We start from the raw sequence: 25,298 nt of genomic DNA on the forward strand, positions 1-25,298 counted from the left end.
TTTAGACCACGCTTGAGAGGAAAAGCCTACAGGCTGCACTAGCTGAGCTACCAAAATACAGGCAAAACATGGGAAGGCCATACACTCTTCCCTAACTCTGTGGCACATGCCCTTTCAACATGAAGCAGCATCATAAATCCATAGAAATAATTAATATATTGTCATAAAGAAGTAAAAGTGGATATTTATATTCATAACAATGAATATTTTTAAAGGTACAGCTTATACATAAAAACGGGACAGGTGTATGAAGCACACTCATATGAAGACGGTGGTTACGTACTTGTCTATGTAAATGGAAGACATACAGTAGACGTGGTTCATGTTCTGAACGACCGCACTGAGCTCAGACCGTAAGGTGGGAACTGATGCAGAGGCTGCTGCTTGACTGAAAAATTCTTCACATTTATTTGTGATTGTTCCCAAATCACCTTTAAGGCGCTCTAGCTCTTTCTTTAGTTTCTACAGAAGAGAGAACAAACATCGGTATTAAGTTTTCCCTCCAGATGGGGCATCATTCTTTAAACAGCTTTAAAACTCACATTTTACATTATGACCATTACCTTAAAATTCTACATATTCTTTACTTTGTCTTTATCTAAGAAAACTAAGCCACAGCATTCAAGTTTTATTATCAGTAATTCCCTTACCGCCCATCTTTTCAGGCCCAAGCATCTACCCAGTGCTTTTGCATGTAGCAGGTAATCAAAAAACGTCTACTGACCTCCACTGGGGGGAAGAAGCCCTGCCTGCCTCCACCAAAGTGGGCAAGAGGGTGCACATTCCTTTGTCTACGTGAGTCAAAGGTAGAAGTGCAATACAGAACCCGAGTTTACAATCAGCAATAAAAACATAAACAGACCTCACGAAGGGGCCGCTGGGCAAAGTCGAGCATGTAAGAAGTCACAGGACTTGACAGTCATTAAGATAGTAGTTTATCTTAAGTCGAATTTGGTCCCAGCACATTTATAAATCTCACCTCCTGCTCCGTGATTCTGAACACACTTTCATGCAAATCGTCCCTTTCCAGCGGAGTTCGGATCTGTCTGATCAACCGATCTTCACAGTTCTCTAACCGCAGTCTCATGTTTCTCACTTCAGAGATGTAGAGATTGTACACGGACTCCTCTTGTTCCTCTGGGAAAGCAAACACAATGTTCAGAAAGAACCTTGTCTTCTGTCTTCTGGATCTTCTTGCTTATGTTTTAATATAGCAGTTTTACTGTGTCTTGGGACACAGTGACTCAGACTAATGTTACCAGCTATCATCATAAACCCAACCTAAGGATATAAACCTTCAAATAGTGACTTTACAATTCACAAAGATTTAATAAAATTCCCCTAATGCCATTTGAAGTATCCATTTCTGATTTATCACACGCAAGGAAAGTAATGTATTGCTCTTTTATGTTCACAAAAAAATGTCAATCACATTAGTTGCAGATTATAAAAATTAAATAAAAATCCTTAAAAATGAAAGCTAGATTAAAATGTGTTGTTTTAAAATGTTTAAAAATAGAATATTACTGAGAGCATTATGCTAAGTGAAATAAGCCAGGCGGTGAGGGACAAACACCATATGATCTCACCTTTAACTGGAACATAATCAACAAAAGAAAACAGCAAACAAAATATAACCAGAGACATTGAAGTTAAGAACAATCTAACAATAGCCAGAGGGGAATGGGGAGGGGACAGTGGAGAGAGGGGATTACAGGAACTACTATAAAGGACACATGGACAAAATGAAGGGGGAGGGTGGAGGCAGGGGAGGGAGGTGGGTTCGGCTAGGGTGGGGTGGAAGGATGGGGAGAAAAGGCAGACAACTGTAACTGAATAACAATAAAAATTTTTTAAAAATAGAATATTACTAATACAGCTTTTGTCTCCAAGTAACTTCAAAAGACTATGGAATAAAATTTATATTTAACGTAAGTTAACTACACAAATTTTTTTCCTTTAACCTCTGCATAAAATCCAAGTTTGGTTATGGGAAATCTCTGCACCTTCCTCTCACTTTTGCTTTGAATCTAAAAGTGCTCTAAAAAAGAATGTCAGTATTTTTTTAAAAGATTTTATTTATTTATTTTTAGAGAGAGGGGAAGGGAAGGAGAAAGGGCGGGATGCATCAATGTGTGGTTGCCGTGGTTGCCTTTTGAGTGCCCCCTACTGGGGACCTGGCCTGCAACTCAGGCATGTGCCCTGACTGGGAATCGAACTGGCGACCCTTTGGTTCACAGGCTGGCACTCAATCCACTGAGCCACACCAGCCAGGGCAGAATGTCATTTTTTAAATCCAAGATTGATACATAGAAAAATAGGCCCTGGCGGGGTACCTCAGTTGGAGAGAATGTTGGCTAGATACCTCAAGGTTGCAGGTTCCATCCTTGGTCAGGGCACACAGAAGAATCAACCAATGAAGGCATAAATCAGTGGAACAACAAAATCGATGTTTCACTTTTTTTGCCTCTCAAATCAATAAATAAGAAAAGAAAAATAACTGAATCTTTTCTGAAATGAAAAGATCATCATTCTGAACATGATATTGCAAAACAGTGAAAATGTTGAAAAGTAGATGCATTAAGATATCATCATCTATGGTGATGGAAGGAAACTTGACTCAAGGTGGGGAACACACAATACAATATATAGATGATGTATTATAGAATTGTCACCTGAAACGTACATAATTTATTAACCAATGTCACCCTAATAAATTTTTTAAAAGTTAAAAAAAAAAGATTTCATCATCTGTCATACTATTTGGTTGGCATCTTTTAATTAATTCATCATTTAGGAATAAATTAATCCCTTTTTGCGTGTTCCAATCTTAAGCATGCTTTTAACATTCCAGCAATTGTGTCTGCCCAACACAGGCTGAGTGGCATAACACACCTAAGACTAGAAATTCCCATTCAGGGCAGAAAATAGCCTGCACTAAACACCTATGGGAGAGACAAAAACAACAACGATTCCCATACTTTACCTCTTTCTGCAGATTTAAGAAGTTCTTGATAATACTGCTTACATACATTAACCTCCTTTTCCAGCTGTGTTATATCTGAGCCTGAAAATATTTGGGATTCCTGGCTATCTTCCAGAAAATCTTCAAAACGAGACTGTAGATTACTCAGAACTTGCTGATGCTCACCAGGTAACATTGTCTTTATCTAAAGGAGACCAATGACCATATGATTAAGTGGCTATAGTCCTCAGAGCTAAATTTAAAAGGGGCAGATCTCAAATTAGGGTATCGTGGTACAGGCCAGTTCATATTAATCATAAATAGAATAATCATTTGAAATTAAATTTCCTCTTCACTAACGTTAGGTTCTAAAAGACAAAGAAAAACAAGACTAAAATTCTATAAATGAAGTTAAACTGTAGTCATCTCTAGAAGTCCAAACACTATGTCCTGTCTCCCTATCAAAATATACAAAGCATTAAATGAAATGTGAGATCTCCCAGATTTCCCCAATTCCTTGAAAGTTCCCTGTATATTGTAGGAATATAACAAATAGCCACTGAGTGAGTGAATACTGGCTCTGCTGAACTCTATCCAATATTCTATAGCAAATACAAACTCTCCTCTTCATAACAAGGTGCCCCACATTTCTGGACAGGTTAGGTTGGTGTACAGGTTTACACTTACTGAAGCCACACTGCTAGCCCGAATTTTATCGATCTCATTGATGAGATAATGCCAGGATACCACACTCTTCATGTTTACATGAGTCTCATGCCAAAGAGTTAGGACATCCTGGTACTGCTGCTCAATTCTGAAATATGTGAAAGGAAACACAGATGAAGCTTTTCACTCCCTCTGAAAACACTACAATTTTTCTTTTTGTGTGTGTATGTGTGTGAAATGTCCCATGTTTACTAGTTTTAGATCCTTCTGATTCTGTGGGCCTAGACAAAGTGTTGGTTATTTCTTTAACCTTCAGAGAGCTTCCAAGACCAGGGGTCTGCTTTTGGCTACTGCATACGAACCTGTTTGCAAAGTCAACCGCTTCTTTGTTAGGTGGAGGGACTGTGAAGCACACGGATGGCACCATTGCCTCATTCCCAGTGGGGCTAATGACCTTCCATTTAGCACGATGAGAGTTGTTTGCCAAAACACATTCATCATCTTTGTAAATGGTTATCTGGTTTAAAATGAAGAACAGAATAGCCAAATGAAATCATTGTTGACTAATCCTTTTTCCATACCCAAACTTGGGATTATTTGCGTGTGTTTTTTTGAGGTGGAAAACTTTACAAGTGAGCAATATGACCTCATTTTTTAAATATATGCATAATGCAGAAACTGGTCTGCTTCTAGGAGTTGCAAGTACCTCAATTTGTCTGTAGTCACAGATGGCTTTGATTGGAATAGATGTTTTGAGCAAACAGTCCGGGTTCCTGGGCTTCAGCTGAATTATGGTTTTTGCTCTCCCCATCAGGCTTGCCACTGTGCTTTTATACTGCAGGAGTTCTTCTTTCTCTTCCTAAGTGATAAATGAGATGGGTTTTAAATGGTAGAAGATTTGTATTCTGTGCTGTTTTAGGGCTTTCCACAGGTGGAACCAGACAAAAGTCTGCCCTGACCACATGATCTAAACTTTCAATCCCTCCCCTCCCCCTCTTGCATCTCTCTGCCCTTGTTTTGTTTCTTTCATTGTTTTTTTCTTCTTTAGCCTTCACATATATTTTACTTATTTCCACATTTATTGTCTACTCCCCCTTCTAGCACGTAAGCCCTTGAGGGTAGGGATTCTTGTCTGTTTTGTTCATGTTCAGTCCACAGGAGCTAAAACAGTACCTACACCATAGAAAACACTTAGCAAGTATTTGTGGGATGAATGACCACACACACACAGAACACTGTTAAAGCACTTCAAAATATCAAGGCTATCACATAAAACATACTTTTTTATAGTTGTTACCAAAAAAGATACTAAAACAACATTTCAATGCTTGATTAAATGAGGTGGAATTACCAAGACTGCCAATAAAATATAAAGTTCTGCACCTATAAAAATCTAATAAAAACAACCTAACCCCCATGTTGCATTACTAATGAAGCCCCTAGATTTTCTCAGTAGTACCATTGATTCCTGCACAAGGTCTTCCAGCTTGTGAATGCTGCTCGATCTATCACAGCCGTACTTCCGCTGAATGGCATCCTTCAGATTCCTTAAGTAATCATTAGCTTCTTTGGCATCATTGAAAAACTAGGGGAAGAGAAAAACCGGTAGTTCGAGTGTATTAAATACCAGTGAAGCACACAGTTACGAAGTTCAATTACAGGGGCCCTGTGTGTAGCCCTCATCAGTGAGAACAGCATAAAATCAAATTAGTACAACTTAATAGCCACACCCCACCTTTAACGAAACAACAACTCTTGTACTTGGATAATTATGAATGAATACTTAATGTCCAAGATTTATTACATTCCAAACAATTGTAGGGGTGAAATTCCAACAATAATTTAAAACTTCTGAAGAATAACAAAAAAGAAGAGCTCTCCGTAGTGACTATCTGTAATGAAAATACTTCCTTAATAAGAGATGCATTTGTAAAATAAAGATTTTTCTGACACTTTAAGGGTTTTTAAGGATTTCCTCCTTAACAGAATGTTTCCATGTGTCCTATAGAACATACATGCTTTATATCTGACAACAATCAAAAGTCTGTTTATTTCCCCTGCACATTACAGACACGTATCTTACAACAGATTATGAAAACGTTTTCTGTAAGTCAGCCAAAATCACAGTGCCATCGACTGAAGCCGTGATTCCGTTCCCGTACCTCGAAGTAGGCAGTGTTTTCCTTGACGTGCTGCTCCACACACTGGCAGAGCTGCAGGATCCAGCTCCACTGGGTCTGCATGGCCGCGCGGTAGGCCTTGAGGATAAAGAACAGCTACGGTCACTGCTGCTGGGCAAAGGGGGACGTGCACAGCAACGCTTCTAAGGGTAAAAGACTCCACCATCTACCCAGACAGTAAGACTTTCTTTTTGCAGATTGAGACTTGAAAATCAGGGTAGTGAATGTCCCTCTAATCTCAAACTATCACTTGCCCAAAGCCAGTCCTAAAAGCTGCAATACAAATTTTTAAATCACTCCAGGCAATTTCTTTCAAATTTAAAACCTTCCTTTTTTTTTTTCTTAAAATATATGAAAAAAAGCTAACTCTGGCTATTTGTACATGAAAAAATATTTAACATGTGCAATGGATGCCAGCAGACCCTGTGCTTCCCCACCCCCACCCCCCCACCCCCGTTTTCCACTCTGTGGAATCCTCACTCACCTGTCCCTCATCTTTCCTTCTTTTCCCTGAACTTTACATTACTGGCTCATAAGACAGACCTTTGGCACAAACTACACGGTTCCATAGATTTTCTCTTTGTTTTCGCTTCTAAACTCAGGCCAGAAGATCTTGGGACCAGGGGTGAGGATTAATTTATTTGTTTGTTTTTACCAGGAAAATGTTTGGGGAGGGTGGAGAAGAGAGTATACAATTCCTTATCAGTGTAATTCTGGAGTTATAATAATTATAATACTAGAAATTTTTATTAAAAATGTTTTATTGTTTTAATTTTTATTTTAGATAAAGTGTATCTTTCATGGACAAAAATACTGTAGAAGACACCTAGTTCCTTAGGGAAACATGAAACGCCCTTCTACACTGAAGGTGCAATTCACTGCCTTCCAGAAGAGGGTGCTCCAGATGCTTTAATGGCTACCTTAACTAAGCCTGTCAAACCTGCTCCTTTTGGAAAACCTCATTTCCTGCTCAGCTATGCCCAGGCAGGCTTTCGGAATGGAATGCACAGTGCATTTCCAACAGCACTGGAAATGTGGCAACATATCATAATTACATTACCTGCTCCTTCAAATTAAGCTACTTTGAGTAAAATGGCTATAAAAGACATTATCGTGCATTGTTAGATTATTAGTTTCTTTTTCATATAAAATACGAATATTGTTGATAATTAACTATTATCCATGTACCCACAAGGCACTGAATAGGCCAATGGAATCATAAAGATGACGAAGGCTTAATTTCATCCCTCAAGAAACTTTTAATTACATTAAAATTTCTACATGAAAATAATCAGGTTCACATCCACATTTTCTATTTTCAGCAAAATTCTTAACCTGTAATCATATTCTCTAATAGCTTTAATCTTTCTACTCTCAGGAATATTCCATTTTTAGTTTATCATCATACAAAAGTTACCCAGACGTGCCATTATTCTAATTTCCTTCCCCTGTTGTTCCTCCTACTCTTCTGTGTCTGCAACTTTCACGTGGATGCAAAACCCTGTTTTCCCCTAAGAGAAGGTCAAATGAAACTTCCCCATACTTCCTAACAAGACCTAGAATTTTACTCATCCTTTGTGTCATGATGATTTCTGTGAATAGAGACACTCCTTTCCTCAACTGAGAGAGCGGGAAGCATGTCACATTCTAAGCACATTTTTTTCCTCTGGAAATACACCACAACTACCCATGCCTGATGCTCCTTGCCCTCTTACTTACTCCCACTTCGCATTTATAAAGTTGCTAACTCTAACTAGTATACATATCAGGCCAAACAAAACCAAGCACAACACTGCCACACCACCACCCCCATCACTACATGGGCAACCTGATAAATCCCACATCGACTCTCCACTTCTGGGTCTGAAATGTGCATTCAGTACCAGGAGGCCCTGTCAGGGTATTATCTCAATACACTTCACAAAACCAGATCATAAGCAGACTTACTAATTAAATAATAGTACTATTAATTAAATAATTATTCATTAGATAATGCTTAGTACTTAACTAATTAATAGTTAAATGATTATTAATTAAATAACACTTCTTAAGAACATACTACATACCAAGAACTGTACAGAGTAGTAACAGCACATTATTGCCCTCTCTCTCACCACAGCTCAGTGGGTTAGAAACAGTTTTCCCATTTAGGTAGGTGGAGGAAGTTTAGCAAAGTTACATCACTTGTGCAATGTCACAAAGTCAGGAAGAAATGCAACATCAAAGCCTGTGAAGTCAAGGTCCTTCGTGTTCACTGCAATATGTCTCTTGGGTCACAGGGGTTAACAAAGTTACCTTTACTAAGTGATGGGTGGGTGACATACTTAGAGCAAAAGAAGTGAAGACAAATCATGACTTGTCAGAAACGTGATTTTTGACCCAGGTTGTAATGAAAATTTGATAGTTCTCATTTTTCAATTTATCAGCAATAAAAGAATCTGAAGGGTAGTCATCCAATGTCAATATTCAACCATGACTATTACACCTCCTGACTTACCTCAATAGTTAATCGGGCTGGGTGATTTTCCAGAAGTAGCTGCTCTGCTATCTCTTGAACTGACTTAATATTTTCTTCCTTTTGCTCCAGTTCTCTCATTAATTCCTAATTTAAGAAAGGATTCAGAAATGTGTTAGAAAAAGATCTAACCCAGAAATACAGCTTCAATATTCAATTACAAAAGCAGTACTTACAGCATGGTAATCTTTTTTCCGAGCTATGTTGGTATTTCTTTCACTCCAGTCATAAGCGACCTCCTCCTCTTCTTTTTCATTCAACCAAATAAGTTCATTCGTAGCACGAGTTATAAAATTATGGAGTGTGTCAAGGTGCCGTTCCTGATTCCTGGACGTATTCTTTATAAGGAAAATCATTTGTAAGAATTCACGTCTTTGCCAAATAAAGACAAGGGAAAAAGAAAGCTTAAAAAAACTTACCAAGAGTTTTGCATACAGACTCTCTAATCTGTGCAACTTTTCTGCATAAGTTAGTTTCAGAGGTGCCGTCATTTGGATCTATAATGTGGTATAAAAAGTTGCCATTAGGAATCTATAATGTGGTATAAAAAGTTGCCATTAGGAATCTTAAAGAATTCTGACTCACACGGAGTGCACCTATTATCTTGTTACAGGGTCTTTATATAAAAAGCAAAGCAGTAAGCTAAAATCAAGTATATTCAGATTTTAATTTATATACCTCACTGATCTTAGCTTCTTTAAGGCTAGATTCAAATTCTTCAATAGCTCGGTGAACATTTTTATGATTTTCTAAATGGCTTTCAACACTTGGCAAATCTGATCCCCATTCAGTGCGGTCCAGCTGCCCCTTTAAACAGAAAGACATTAGGTTCAAAACAGAAACTGATAGGAATAAAGACTGAAAATCTCCAGTAAAGTAAACATTTTTTTTTACCTGCATTTCATCAACCCAATTCAAAAGGTCCTGAACAAATTTCATGTTGATTTCCTCTTCTGTTAAATTCTGATCCAGCAAAGAAGACTTTAGAAGGGGCTTTCGGATCTGCATCAACTTCAGGGTTTGCAATGAATTTGTCTCTCCTGAATTGAAATTTGGAACTAATCCAGTTGTGAAACCAGGTGTGTAAGCTGGAGTGAGGGATGGAGTTAGGTGGGAAGACAAACCTGAGGACAGGCCTGATTTCATACTAGAAGAGGTCAGGGAAGGCGTGAAACTCTGGGTCAGCCCTGAGTTCAGACTGGGGTTTAAGGTCTGTGCAAACCCTGAGTTTAAACTTTGAGTGATTCCTGATATCATGAGCTTGGTCTGTTCTGTCGTCAGCATGCGTCCTTTGCTGTACACCGAGGAACATTCATTCCTTAAGGCCATAATTTCATCGCGCAGTTTTGCAACCCTGAAAAGAAAATCAAAAGGGTCAAGCTACAATATAAAAGGCCTTTTCCATAAAGAGTGGGCCCTAAGGTAAACTATGGACTTTCCTTAACAATAATGTGTCAATATTGGCTCATCAATTATAGCAAATGTATCACACTAGTGCAAGACGTTAACGGGGGAAGAGGGTATGTAAGGAGGCATACGGGATCCCTCTGTACTTTCTATTCAATGTTCTAGAATCTAAACTGCTAAATAAAGTCTATTATTTGACAAAATCATTGTAATAATCATATTGATAAAATTTTGCACAATTTTTTCCACTGAACTGTACTATGAGTACTTTCACTCACACACCCTTGATGACTATCATTTATAATATAATTACTCAACTATAATGTGACCATTCTCCTATTGTTTGACCTTTAAGATATTTCCTAATTTTTGTTATTATAAAACATTTCTGATGTGAACAAAAAGCTTTTTTGTCTATATTTATTTAATATGTTTTATTTTTATGATTACTACTATAGATTCCTGAAGGTGGAAGAACTGTATCAAAGCATCATTTATAATTTTTGCTTTATATATAATATATGTTTTATATATATGTATACATATACATATATATATGGCATACAACCCAAAAGGTTCCATCTCTAACCCCAAACGTACTTCCCAGAGATAGAGATTTCTATACACATATATTTTTTCCAATATTTTGTTATAAAACATTTTCATATAAAAAGAAAATTAGAAAATTGAATTAAAAAATACTTTTCAAATATATTCCCTTTTTCAAATGTCACACATATTTTAACTTCATGTTCATTACTACAATATTAAATATTGTATGTATTATAAAATATTTTTCTATTATTTATCTTTGAAGAATACTTTTTTTTTTGAAAAAATGCCTTTTTAACACACACAAAAAATAGAATTAATGACATGCATTTGCAACTGGAAAGAGCTTAAGAAATGACATTCCTAAAATTGTCACACTCTCCATTCCGATCGTAAGTGCCCATGAAATAGTTATGCCCAAGGACAGGATATGAATAAGCAAGTAGCACACTGACCTCTGCACCAACTGATCTGCATGGTAGTACTTTCCATCAATAAGTATCTGCACATCAATTACATGCTGGCGTAAAAGGTTCTCACATTCAAGTATATACCCGGCAATTTCGGCTTCGTTCTGAAACTGCACCCCTGATTCTAATCTTTTAGAATCCTGTATTTTAAAAGAAGTCAATATTAATTCTGTGAAACAAATTTCCAAAACTAGCGTCAAATGTAAAACTTGAAATACTGAAACACAGGGCTACTTAGGTTCTCTGTTTTTCCCTTCGGTTCAAATGTATGTTTTGCCTTTGCTCACTGTCCCTCAATAGAGCAAGCAGTGTTCATAATCTTTAACAAATTCTAAGTTTCAGTTGACAAAAATACCAAGAACTGACCAAATGTTGTACAAAAGTTCTAGTTCATCTGAATGCACAGACCCCCCTCTACCGCAATCCCACTGGCTCCCAAAATCAACTTACAGACTGAAGAGCATTTCGAGCAAGTATCAGTTTGTCTTCACAGATGACACTGTCCCTCTGAACTCGGCTGGCAATCTGCTGCAACATTTCCAACCTGAGAGAAGGAACAAAATAAAATACAGCTTTCCCTTTGAAGTTGCAGAATTCACAGTCACTGAAAAAGGAAAACACCCACCAGAAGTAAAACACAGTCTCACACCAACGACTCAATACCTGTGTCCATCCAAGGATTCATTGCCAAAGCTAATGCAGGAGTTGACCAGTGTCGGACCACAATGCACAGAGAGAAAATTTTCATTTGAATCAAGACTGGTTCGAGTGCTAGTGGTGTTACTGAACACAGAGTCACTGCTACGGTAACTGTAACCACTACTGTGCATTTTTATTCCTGAAATGTTCCTTCTTGACCATAACAAGTAGACAAAAAGAGGAGGCCTGCAAAAGGCTCAACTTTCAGCAGTGAAAAGTGGCAGCAGAATGTTACGACTGTAATGGCTCCTTAAATATGCTCCAACATGCATATTCAACACACAGCAAATAATATGCTGATAACTATTCAAAAGAATCTCGCCTTAAGCCATGCATTTGCTTGCTGAGGTCTGCCTTTTGTAGCTTGCATTAAAACCCTACAAGTACAGACAAGGCAGGCTGATGGGCGTCTCTGAAAAAGACTGGCCAAATATTTTCATCAGGAGTCATCAATTGCAACCACCTAAAAAACAACTCAGGTGCCTGACCAAAGCCCAGGGACAAGTAGTAAAAGTTATTCAGGCTACAGCAGTCACCAGCTAAACAAACACAAACATTCAATTATAGACTGACTTTTGTAAAGGGCCAGGTCTGTACTGAGCAACACGAGGCTAAAAGCTGGCACCTATAAGCATGTATGAACAAATTTGTTTGATGAGAAACAAAGTCCATTCCTATTTTAATGACCATGTCATTTGTTAGGTTAAATGAACTAACACACGATCCATTTACCTTTCTTAATGTTGATGTGCCCTCAGGAATGTTACTCTAATCTTACTACAGTTACTTTATATTTTTAAAAGCCTACGTGGTAAGTAGAATATTGATGCAATGCTTGCAAATTTAATTGGTCTGCGCTTGTTTTTCCTTTCCATAGTATGTTCCTACCTGGCATAAGCATTTCTCGTTTGCCTCGTACACATTCCCATGCCACGTTGTTTGCAACATAGAGTTAATGCCAAAAAACTTATTGCATTGAGAAAACTGAAGGTATTTATTCAAACAAGTCCCTACATATTTTGCTACCCCCAACACTGCAAAACCAAACCTGCTTCTCTACGTCTAAGGTCGATCTTTTCTTTTTGGAAAACAAGAAAGAGGATGTTGAGAGCATCATATCAAGTACACTTGGTAAATAGAAAATCTCAAAATAATAACAGCAGCATCTAAGGTTTATTAAGCAATTATTATGTGCCAGGAGATTAACTAATCATTTTATATACATTACCACATCTCATACTCATAACCACCAAATGTGGTAGATTCTATTACATCCTGTTTACAAATGAGGAAACTGAGGCTTAGGGAGGTTAATAAGCTTGTCTAAAATGACAGGGCTTGCAAGTTGAGCTAATATTTTAATCCGGGATTGACTAATTCCTGGACCTTGAACTCAAGGACTGCATTCTTTTATTAACGCACATTAGAATCCAGCTACTATTCTGATGACTGAAAATCAGCTCCGCATCCTTTCTCTGGCAGGCTTTGCCATTATTTCAGATGATAAGCTTAGAGTCTCACTTCAATCACCTCCAACTGCCTCCTCCATAAAAAGTCCATGCTGTGTATTTCAGGTTTATTTTGGTTCTAATGACCCAGTTACAGAGATACAAAATTATGCTTAAACAAGAGTGTGGTCAGTAATTGAATAAAGGGCTGACAAGTTAGACTTGCTCTCTTACTGTCGATGCTCTATTTCCTATTTCCGCAATGTTGCATCAAGCGTGGGGCACAGAGAACCTGCACTGGGAGCCACTGTGTATGCCGGGCACTGTGTTCAACACTGGCAACACGAGAAGCGGCAAAAACAAGAGTTTGTCTCCACATTCTCAGAGCTCATAACAGTGGAGCAGGTAACCCTCAATCAAAGGATCACAGAAATAAATATAAAATTACTACTAAGATAAGTGCTGTGCAGGAACAATGCATGTAAATATGAGCCCAACAAACAAGACATGTGGACTAGCCCAGGAGACCAAGGAAAACTTCTTGGGAAAGTAACACTGGAGCTGAGATCTGAGAATGATTAGCAGAAAAGAGAAAGGGGGAGGATGAAACAGACTTCCCTGCCAAAGGCACAGAGGGTTGCAAACATCCTGGGTAGGGAGGAGGGTGGGACCTCGTCACTTCAGAACTGGCAGCCAGCATGGCTGCCCCGCAGAGAGCAAGGAGGGTGTGGTGTGGGAAGGGCCTATGAGGTGGAAGACCCAGCCCCTGGGGAGCCCACAGCTAATGAGGAACAGCGGTCACCATTCCCACATGCCACTAAGTCCGGCTGTGAGGCAGGGACTAGAAGGAAGACAAATGTACCCAACAAATGTCTCCTGAGGTACCTGCCAGGGAAACTGCATACAGTGGGAGGGACAGAGTGATAAAGAGTCAGTGATGATTTCATGCAACAAATGCACTTGTAGAGGTGTCCGAAAGGGAACTTAAACCAAGATACTCAGTGTTTTCTAGAAGCCTCCTCACTCCCCTCTTAATGGAGGCAGACGAGACTCTGGTTTCCACTGCCCCACACAGAAAGAGGGTCATAGCCAAGAACATAAAAAACAAAATACGTTAATTATTGACCTGTATAAGCTTCCAGATCCAGATCCTGGCAATTTAAAAGCCAGCTTGAGAAACTCTCATGGGCAATTTTGATAGGCTTTAAGGCCATAACCACCTAATAAGACTTCACACACCAACCCAGCCTATCCGGGTCCTTGCTGAACAGTACTTCACGGATTCAATCTCTGAAATCTGTTAGAAGAGTTTCGAGATAAGAAAATGAAACATCAGAAAGACTGAGTGATTTATCCAAGGTCACACAGCGAAGGAAATGGAAAAGGGGAAAGTTGGTCCTAGGTCATCCTGGCTCCAAAACGTAAGTTCTTGCCATGTGAACAAAGAGACCCCCGTCCCCAGCTCCCCTGGCAGCAAGCACTCCAGCTTACCTTTCCACTTCTGGACGAAGGGCCTTCTCCCTCTCGAGCATGGCAATGATGAGTTTCCCCCACTCTTTCTCTATGTCATTTGGATGATAACCTTGAAGCAGCTTGATGCGTCCAAATTCTATCCATATCTTGAGAAAAAACAAAAAAAATTAATGCAAAGTAAATAAAGGAAAAATGATTATACTTAACAATACAAAAGAAATTCCTGCTTACCTCTAATAATTTATACAGGCGCTTGATTTTTGATTTTTCTGTCTCCTTTGGTGGAATTTCTGTTTCTTTAAACTGTAAATACTGATTGTAAAGTGCCTAAAATGAAGGGGAAAATACATGAAGGCTCCAACTTCAAAGACCTGTTTTCACTACCGCATGACGTTACCACTTCAAATGCTACTGACCGCATCATGTGCATTCAGGGGGAGTCCTGCAGAACACTGACACTCAAGGGTTATGCCGACTGCCAGCTGGTCGGCGACCAGGTGAGGGCACACAGACTTGGTGAGGGTGTAGCTAGTGATGTGCGCTGTGATTCGACATGTGCTCCACAGGCATCCGGGTAACAATGAGCCCTGGCAGTGTTCACTACGACTCTACTGAAAACCTCTCTTCATACAAACAAGAAAACACATCCTTTAAAAGATGGGCTTTCCAACTGCGGCAAATTAGCTTTTGGAAAAATATCTGATGCAATTCCCATAAAGGGAAAAAAGTCTGTCTGGTGTATACCACGGATCTATCCTTGCACATGGAATTTTTATCAGCTAGATAGATGGAGCTAAAATTTGGTCTCACTGTCCTACTGGCCAAGTTAAGCAGATCTCTTAGTGAACAAAGATAAATGTCATTGATTAATGCTTTATTATGGATGTTTCAACCATGTAATTAAATTATTATCTAGTTTGCAGATACTAATTTAGAATCTGTTATATATAATTTATATTTACTAAAAAGGACTTTCATAAAAATTATGTAGATAAAATATCTCCACACGTATTAAGTGTATACTAATTATTCTGTTTTTTTTTTAAGTCCCTTTAAATCTTCAGGCAGACACATTTCTGAAGGACACCATGCAATGTTTTGCTGGCTTATCAAATTACAGGCATTTTCCCCATATATATTTTCTTTTTTATATTACATCCTAACCTAAGCACCAGCAAGTAATCTGGATAATCACTTAAATGTTTTCCAAACTTTAAGAATCTGCATTAATCAGAAGCCAGTACAAATTTACCCAAGTGTCTGGACAATAGGAATCCATTTGGAAATAATTCGAACTTGAAATCTGAAAATTGTTTTGAACTTAAAATGCAATGTTTCAAGACGTCCATCAATAAATAAGCACAGAATACCACTGTATGTTAAATGCTCTTCATGGTGGATGTGGTGATAGAAGGGGAAATGCTTCTTGCCCTTGAGAGGTTTACGTCCACACAGGGAAACTTCACACAAACAACTTTAGCACACTTAAGAAGCATCCTATGAGCACACGCCAAGTGATTCCGTGCCAAGGACAAACTCCCAAGAACAGCGCGAATTAAGAGCTGTTCCACAGATGTTCTGTACAGATGTGTGAACACAGTGAATGACTTCAACATGGCCCACCCTGGGTTATGACAACTTTTGTGATTCCAGTTTGATCATGAAAACAAATCTTACAATTCAAGGAATTAGACTTTGTTGATAACATTCACATATCAGTTTCTTGAAATAAAGCAGGCTATTTTGCAACTATAAATCCTAATACACAAAATGAGGTGATATATTCTTCAATTAAGTGTCTATATGTATAATGTCTTTTATATTTCGAAAATTTTTTGCCTCAAAGAGTTAGATCTGATTTTTCAGGTAGTAGCAAGTATTCTACTAGACCATGAATTCACTTATACCAGGAGCCAGGTATGTATTTGCAACTTCAGAGTGAAATATTGCACACACCTCTTGCTACACAGAAGAAGGTTCTGCAGCAGTTTTGATGAAGCACACTCGCAGCCACTGTCACACTTGCGCAAGCTTCCCAGGGTCCCTCCCACACCAGCCATCTGGTGGGAAACAAGCATTTCCCACACACCGAAAACCATTTGGCAAGGTCACGTCCAGAGAGTCTCTCAAACCTTAAAACTCTCAATTCAAAGCTAAGGGACTATAAATTTCTTTACGATGTCATTGCTATTATGTTTTAATGACTAATGTTTACCACCATTTTCTCTGTATAATAGGGAGGTGAGGACACTTTTTTTTAAATGCCTACTTATTAGTGGCATGCCAAGAACATTTTTTCTTGGACTTCTAAAATAACAGAATTATTGCTGCACTACTTAGCAGTTTAATAACCAAGCCAATCCTACCTCACTCCTGAAGGTCACTGACCTTTAGTTCTACAGGATTATTAGGAAACGTTCTGTCAGACATTGTGGTCACATGGTGTCGAATCCACTGGATGAGGTAGTTCACCATGTTTTGGTATTCAATCCATTTGACTTCAACATCCTAGAATAAAAGGACAGGAAAGGCCCCCATCTGTAGATAATAACATTCATATCTCGCACAATTTAGTCAGAGGTCATTCTGTGAATTTACGCCTTTAAGCCTGACAGAGAGAACTGGCTAAATGTTTTTTTACTTTCCACGAAGTCCCAGTCCTTTCCACAGACACAGCTTTAAATGCATGCTGTCAACATGTGAGCCTCGGAGCAGCCTGACGAGTGCCAGTTCTGATCCAGAGACAGTGGACACCTGAAGCTCTGTGCTGAGAGGGGTTCTGAGGCAGCATCCAAACACAGCAGAAAAAACTTCCACAATCAACCTGCCCGGGTCTCAAGAAGGGCGAATGATAGCCTGCATAAGCCTGGTTAGATGCCAGTCTGACAACCTTTTTAGATGTAAGCCCACCCATATGTATAAAACTCCAAAGAGCTATCTATTCTGTAAGAAACTAGGTAGGAATGAAAACCACAGGAAATGCATATGATTAGATTGCTCAAGTACTCATTTCTCAAAATTTTTAAAAATGGAGGAAACTGGAAGGTTGTCAATTGCTCTACTCAATTAAGTATTTGATGAGTGCTCGTTATGTTTAAAGCATTGTGCTAAGTGTTATAATAAAATGTAATGCTTTAAGACATAATTAATACCTAGTATGAGAGAGTTACTGTCTACATAGCGATGCAAGAGATTCGAAATATAAACAGCTGAACAAAATGGAAAGCAGCATTTAATTAAGTGTTGGAGTAACTGAAACAGGTAGTATGTGCTAGGAGTTGAGATAAGAATCGGATAAGCATAAGTGTGCCTAAAATGGTCACTAAAGGCTTCTTGGGAGAGGTGGTCCCTGAGCAGTTCTGAAACTTCCAGTAAGTACACTTTTTTGTCCAGATTTTTGAGGGAAAAATAAGGAAGCACATTATATATATATATATGAGTAGTACCTGAAATACCTTGTATCTGTTCTTGGGTTTTGCAATTACTTATCACATAAAATTTCTTCTGCCATAACATGTTCAAAATAAATGCTAAACTTCCTTTATACTACAAAGAAAAACAAATATCTAAATATAAATAAATAAATAATTGAATTAAAAAATTAAACCAAAAGTTTTTTTTTCCAGAAAGTCTGGTCCAAAAATATGGCGGCACATTACACATGGCAAAATACGGTAGTTGTTGGTGGGGGACAGAGAAGACTGAGTAAGAGATAAGGGAGTCCCCAGGGAGTCAGGACTCTGACATAGATATGCCCTGGCTACCAGCAAACAGTTCCGGTTGAGGTGTCACAGCTCAAATGAGGGCAAGCTGAATTCATAGATGCAGAAATTTGAACGCCAGAATATCTGGACTAGATTTAATCTTGCAAGCCACACGAAGCCACTGCAAGTTTTCAAGCTAATTTGGTGACGGTGTGCAGGGTCTATGGGAAGAGAAAAATAATGGGAGTTGGAAAACCATGAGAAAGCGATAATCCTGGTTCTAGTGTGAAGGGGTAAGAGCCAGGAATGGGGTGGAGGTAGGGAGACAGTGGAGCAAGGGATGGCCACAAGAAACATTCTCAAGCAGCACTCGATACTGAGTCACTGGAGGACTGCACCGAATCTGAGAGGATGAACAGGAGCAAGTTACTTTGAGATCAGTAAAAGGAGCAGATAAAATTTTGAGGGAAAGGACAAGAGGAAGGGAATAGAAATAAGTCTAAAAACAACAGCATACAGAGGTGAAGTGAAAGACCAGAAAAGAGAGCTCACCAAGATGAGCTCCTAAATCTTCAAAGTAAATTTTTAAAAATGGTACCTGCAAGGAGGAGGGGAGAAGCCCAGAGTGAGGGGTGATCACCCCCAAATGCATAACACGTATAGGGGATCCTGTCTCTTCCAGAAATGCATGGGCACTTGTTAGCACAACCACTGAAAATGCGTGATTGAACGAATTACACAAACCTTGGCAGACTGCAGATAAAGAGTCCAAAGCTCTGTGTCAGAGACCTTGCCCTGCATGCAAAGTAGCTCTGCCAACTTGGCAAAATAAATAACCTTCCCCTGGGTCCCACTGCTCAATCAGAAAGTGCCGAGCCAACTGCTCTCATGGAAGCATGTGAGCTGATAACTTGAAAGTGACTTCAAACGTAAGATATTCTATACAAGTATATCAAATAGAGCAGTTATAAAATAGCAACAAGTTAAAAATGAGAATCTCCAAGGTTCAGTGGTTTATAGCTATTCTTTATAAAATGACCAATAACTCTGAATACTGTATGATACACATTTTTGTTATATTTTAATGGTGGAATGGTACCATTAAAATGCATGCAATGCCAGCTTAACAAATAGCATATTAACTCAAATTCCTTAAAAATATTTGATAGCTAAGAACGATTAAAAAAGCACTACCAAAGAATTCAGTTAACTGGGTATTACTGCATCAGAAGCTTCTAGTATGGAAAAGTCAATACTCACATTTGCACCGATGCCTTCGCCACCTTCCGGGACTTTGGGAAAGGCATCATAGAGAGATGACACATACGTTATTACTGACTTTTCATCAGGAGAGGAGACATCAACATCTAAAAGCAGCAACGGAAATCATTTCGAAATGTTGAGAGAACACTCTTGATCGGACGTGTGGGCCAGTCTACATCTAATCACAACAACAACTCACCTTCCGGATCCAGAAGTCGGATAACACCAATTTTTTCTGCTACATAAAAAGCGTGCTCTAAATTTGCGAGGTTGCTTTGAACAGCAACAGTATTCATGTCTATCAGGTCCGGCCTAGGGAGAAATTCACTGTGTCAATTACATTTCTCATGTGCCAATTCAACATCACATTTACAAGTGTATCCATTTATATAGCAACTGCTACAAACGTTAATACCAAGCCCGTGTTAAGGAGATTTTCATCGAACATTGCTTACTGCTCTCAGAAACTCCTGTGTGGCAAAGACAAGTGTAAGAAGAAAATATAAAAATTTGAACATGTATAACTGGTGGCAAGGTTTACAAATCCCCCCAATCAGAATCTACATGAACATCTGTCCTGTACAACCCATGTAATTTCCACTACTCAACAGTATCCTTCCAGTCCAACCAGCATCCTCTTGATGTTTCTCCCCAAACACAAAAGCCTGTACGCAGTTCAATGGCATGCCCATGGTATCCCCCATCCCGGAAGTCCTTCTCTGTCACTGTTGTCTCCTATGATCCTACTCCTCCTTGCAAGCAGAGACCAAGTCCTGCCTCCTCTGACGACCCCTCACCTTCCCAGCTCTCAGTTTTCTCTATCTGTTCCCTGAACTCCTCACACTCCTGGGCCTGTGCCAGTCAGGTTGGCACTTAGAATAATCACATCCTTCCTTGCCCTATTAATTCACTGTCTAATGTGCACATCTCTGTTTCTCCTGACTGGTCCACATCAGGATGGCAAGAACCATGTACTAACATGCAGTTGTATTTTATCCTCCTGCTGAGATAGAGAGGCACACACGTAGTAGACATTTAACAAACACCCACAGAGAAGCCAGTGAACAGGTTGGTTGGTTAGGAATTTGAATAATAAATACCCAAGCCCTAGTTTGTATATTCGCATGTCCACACACACACATACATGCCTTTACACCCCAGTCTTCATCTCTTTCTAATTTGTGAGGCTTACGTGATACTCTAAGCCACAAGGATACCTAGCTCCATCTCTGTGAGACAAGAAAGACAACTAAAGTACTCCTTAAGTCAGGAGACAAAATACAGCAGTTGGAAACTTCACTCAAGGTCAGAAGCCACTCAGGAAACTTTCATCTCAAAAATAAAGCATTAAAAGAATGCAGAAACAAGTGTGGAAACAGTAAAGCCTTCAAAAAGACTGGTGCCCAGTCCCAAAATCATCGAGTTAGAACCCATCTGTCAGCTTCTAAGCGAAGGCTCTCTGCGTCCAGAGACACTCTGTTCTAACTGCAGAAGAGCGGGAAGGCCCAGGGGTAGTGGGGAACAAGTGAAATGCACGTTACTTTGCATGCTCCTTGGACGGCTGTCTGTATGAGAAACTCTCTGAAAACACGCCATTGACCTTAAGAAGGTAAACAGCAATTTGTACTCCTATGTTTATCTGATGAGATACAGACTTCCAAAGAAATCTAGTTACAGTTTTACAGCTCTTGGAAGTATTCATTACTTTGAATTATAGCTACCATCCCCCACCTACTTATTTCCCAGGAAATTAAGAAATTCTTTCATGTTTTTTACATGTCACCAACTTGATCACTGAAAAGTGATCTTACATTTATTATAGAAACAAGTCCACTGACAACAATAGAAGAGTTAAGTGACATGCCTCCAGAAATAATGTTTTTTATTCACATAAAATCATTTTTTTCACATAGACCCATTTTAAAGAATCTGCCCACTTCAAAATTACTACATAGGTATGTATAACAGTCTTGACAAAAACAAATACCTAAAGTTTAAAAAATTGCTTTGCTTCCATAAAGTTCACACGTTTTGAAGAAATAAAACCCAGCCTTTCTAAGTTTGCCAAATCTCCCAACAAGAAAGGGCATGTTGCTATGTGAACCCGGCCATTAGCAAAGAAAGTGAACACTGAGTAATCCCAGGCAGAATGAATAAAGTCATTGAAGAATCAAGTTTTTGAGTAAGAACATAAAACACAAAACTTCCTCCTGAATGACGCAGTCGTTTCAGCACAAAAGAAGCTGGATAATACATGAGTTCGGATAAATCACCTCTTCGTCATGATAGTTAACACTCTAAGGAACAAAAACTGAAACAGTTTCGACCATAAAAATTTACAGTACACAAAATTAAGCAAAAAGTAAAAAAGGATACAATTTTAAAACCACCATGAAAAAGTAAAGTCCTGTCCCTCCCCAGCCATCTGCTAACGTCGGTCATTTTTAGTCTTCATGCTGCTTTGCCTCCGTGTGTCTGGGGCCTCCAGAAGTCACACGTGTTGTGACCTGTCTACCTTCCTTCTTTCTTCACAGTCTTTCTGGGATAATATAATATTTAAAAGCTTCAGCTATTTTCCACTTAAAGAAGATGGGTTTCATTTCACTGTGACATCTCCCTTTTTTATAATGTTAACAGGAAATTTCATTCCCATCTCAGGTTTGACTAACCAAGGACGACGCCACGCTGTTGGTGTGTAAGTCAGTAACCATGTCCCCGTATTATGGTTTAGGGAGTTGAGCTTTAACTATTCTGATTTCCTTAATTTCCGGAAACCTTTCAAAATCATATAAGATAATCCTTTGCCACCTAAAGTAATATATGTTAGTCCTTTTATGAAAAAGAGGCTCTTCTAACTCTTACTTGTGTCATTATTCTATGATAATGCAAATTTTCTGAATGACTCAATCATCATGGATTGAAATTATTAAAATATATTGTTTATATGCCACCATTTTTCTATAAATTTTTAAAAACAACTTACAAAAAAAGGAAAATGTAAGAAAATAACAAATTTTAAATTAGAAGTAGAAAACCAAAAAAGGCTATAAGATAAAGTTTCAAATGAGGCCAAAAAGAACAAACCACTCACATACTTAATGCAGTAATTTGCTCCAAAAATACAGGACAAAAAGGTACCAAAAAAATGGCTATTGCCACTATACAAAATAGGTTTGGATAAAAGTAATGCTTATCTCTCATACAACATACACGCACATGTACATACGGATATACACATGCATCCATATGTGTGTGTGTATGTGGATACTTGACAGATAACCAAACTAGCAAAACATTAAAATTCCATAAGAATTTTGGGTTTTTCCCTGGCCAGTTAGCTTAATTGATTAGAGGTTCACCCCAATACACCAAAGTTTCGGGTTTGGTCCACATATAAGAATCAACCAAAGAATGTATAAATAAATGGAACACGATTGATGTTTCTTTCTTTCTCTCTCTCTCTCTCTCTCTCTCAAATCAATGCAATAAAAATTTAAAAAGTTTTGGCACAGACAGTCCTCAAACACTTTATTAATTTATTAGCTCACATGAGAATTACATACAATTATGACAGAAAATGCAACTATAGTTAATAATACTGTACTGCATATTTGAAAGTTGCTGAAAGATCTTAAAAGTTCTTTTCACAAGAAAAAAGTTTTTGTGACTATGTGAGATGATAGACATTAATTAGACTTATTGTAGTGGTCACTTTGTAACATACACAAATATTGAATCGATATGCTGTATATCTGGAACTAATACAGTGTTATATGTCAATTATACTTCACGTTTTTAAAAAGCCCACAATACTATCAGATAAGTGTTACAAGATGAACATGAAGAGACATAAACACAAACATGCCTACGGTTTTACACCCTCAGTAAGAGACAGCAGCATTTTTATCTCTTTTTCACTGTTGATTTTTATTATTTAAATCTAGAGGACAAGAACACATTAAGGGTTGGGGGTGGGGGTGCATTTCATGTTAGCCCAACTCTGGAATACATAGTAAATGATGAAGTCTGGAAAAGACAGCATTTGATAACATTTTTTAAATCACAGCCTAAAGCATTTAAACTATGTGATTTAAGATAGCTGATCAGCTGGAAGGATGGTCAGCAACAATTCTCTTTCTCAATTAAAAAAAGGGCACTGGGAAGCAGCATGGCGGTTGCTAGGTGCGAGGGGAAGATGGGGAGCTACTGTTTAATGGACATACTGACCATCTCAGTTTTGTGAGATGGAAGAGTTCTGGAGATGGACGGTGGTGACAGTTCCACAACAAAATGGACGTACGTTAACGCCACTCTACTGTACACTTAAAAATGTCTAGGATGATAAATTCTATGTTATGTGTATTTTACAACAACTTTTTAAAAATTTAAGACTTACATATTGAGGGTAAAGGCGATATTGACGTGAAAAAAAAAGTTAAAGGATGTGAGTCAAGTGTCCTGTGATTTAGTCTGAATTTGCTGTTTAACTTAGAACACTAATCCAGAAACCTGTTTCTCAGTTCCCTTCTACAAAAAATGAAAATCAGGAATGACAGAAAATCAGGAATTACAATAATCATTTAGAATTCCAGTTCCCCCTAGGGTGCCTCTGGCAATATGTGTGGAGGTGGAGGGAGGATATTTGGGGCTGCTACTGCCATAAGGCTTGAAGAACCTAACTGATTTGCCCAAGGTCTCAAGAGAGGAATCATGTGAAAGTACTTGTGAAATTCCGTACAATGAGCAATGTAGACAGGTTATAAAGAGCATAAACCTGTTTATTATCAAAAACAATGCAAAGAATATAAAATCAGAGAAGGCAGAAGTTGGTGCTTTGTTATACTAATTATAAATAATTCTTCCCAGTCGACAAACTAACAAGTTCATTCATTTTCTTCATATTTAATAAGCATTTACCATGTGCTCAGCCCTGAGGCACTGGGGATATAGGCACTGTTACATGCAGAGCTCAGAGCTCCAAAGGGCGCATGGGAATAAAACAGGAGAGAACCCAGGTAGCTGACAAAGCCACGCATGTGTTCTGTACCTGGAAGGAGCATGAGTACAAGGAGATCAACGCATGGGTGAGCAGCCAGCAGCAAGGGAGACACGGTGAGTGATGAGGCTGGGAGGATGGCAGGGGCCAAGACGGTGCAGAATCTCATGAATATCTGCCCTGGCCAGGTGGCTCAGTTGGTTGGAGCATCACCCTGTACACCAAAGGCTGCAGGATCGATCCCCAACTGGGGCACATTTGGGAAGCAACAGATGGATGTTTCTCTCTGTCTCTCTCTCTCACCTCCTCCCTTCCTCTCTCTCTAAAATCAGTAAACATATCCTAGGGTAAGGATTTAAAAAAAAAATCACATGAACTTCTGCAAAGATTTTGAACATTTTTATAAGAACTACGGAAAACCATTAAAATGCATTAAGGTTGTTAGAGATTAAATGATCAGATCTGAGGTCAGATGGAGAAGAAACTTAAAGATTTAAAGTGGTGAGAGCATTCCCACAGTATCTGAGACCATAGTGACTTGCAGAAGAAGGTGGTAGCAGTGGGGAAAAGTGAACAGGCCAGAGATATTAGAAGGTCAAATCCACAGAATGTGGTTTCATAGCACTGGTTATAGTAATAAGGGGTGTCGGCAGGGATGAGAGTCAACACAGGGAGAAAAGAGAAAGCTGAACAGGCAACCTTGAAAAACTTCCTACCAGCCTCACAGGAAAGAGGTGGAGTCTACCAAGGGAAGAGAGCAGGAGCAGCCCAAGAAACAGGAGGAAAAACCAGGGGAGTGTAGTGCTGTAATGCTACAGAAAAAGTATTTCAAGAAGAAAAGGCTAGCTAAGGGAATCAAATACTAAGCAGTAAGAAAGGTGAGATCTAAAAAATGCCCACAGGATTTAGCCACACAGAAGTCATTCATGGGCCTAGAAGAAGTGTTTTGGTGGATTATGG

At 38.7% G+C, this 25,298-nt stretch overlaps 1 protein-coding gene across 15 annotated transcripts in view; it reads right to left on the reverse strand.

Annotated features, from left to right (window-relative positions):
• DST (dystonin) overlaps positions 1-25,298 on the reverse strand; it is a 422,554-nt gene that overhangs the window by 158,031 nt on the left and 239,225 nt on the right. For 12 of the 15 annotated variants that reach the window (XM_053913661.2, XM_053913670.2, XM_053913655.2 and 9 more), the window contains 20 exons: positions 19,542-19,654; positions 19,340-19,446; positions 16,764-16,883; positions 14,607-14,702; positions 14,394-14,521; positions 11,206-11,299; positions 10,741-10,895; positions 9,221-9,680; positions 9,005-9,133; positions 8,746-8,823; positions 8,503-8,664; positions 8,309-8,413; positions 5,794-5,889; positions 5,091-5,216; positions 4,338-4,490; positions 3,994-4,148; positions 3,653-3,779; positions 2,987-3,170; positions 980-1,137; positions 284-462 (listed from right to left, as the gene is read on the reverse strand). In XM_053913661.2, the coding sequence (XP_053769636.1) occupies positions 284-462; positions 980-1,137; positions 2,987-3,170; positions 3,653-3,779; positions 3,994-4,148; positions 4,338-4,490; positions 5,091-5,216; positions 5,794-5,889; positions 8,309-8,413; positions 8,503-8,664; positions 8,746-8,823; positions 9,005-9,133; positions 9,221-9,680; positions 10,741-10,895; positions 11,206-11,299; positions 14,394-14,521; positions 14,607-14,702; positions 16,764-16,883; positions 19,340-19,446; positions 19,542-19,654 (2,925 nt within the window). Of the gene's footprint in view, positions 1-283; positions 463-979; positions 1,138-2,986; positions 3,171-3,652; positions 3,780-3,993; positions 4,149-4,337; positions 4,491-5,090; positions 5,217-5,793; positions 5,890-8,308; positions 8,414-8,502; positions 8,665-8,745; positions 8,824-9,004; positions 9,134-9,220; positions 9,681-10,740; positions 10,896-11,205; positions 11,300-11,418; positions 11,762-14,393; positions 14,522-14,606; positions 14,703-16,763; positions 16,884-19,339; positions 19,447-19,541; positions 19,655-25,298 lie in introns of those variants that run through there. The other 3 variants (XM_053913665.2, XM_053913668.2, XM_053913669.1) reach the window with 3 other exon arrangements.

The sequence above is a fragment of the Desmodus rotundus genome, chromosome 11 (genome assembly GCF_022682495.2).
Source record: "Desmodus rotundus isolate HL8 chromosome 11, HLdesRot8A.1, whole genome shotgun sequence".
NCBI lineage: Eukaryota > Metazoa > Chordata > Mammalia > Chiroptera > Phyllostomidae > Desmodus > Desmodus rotundus.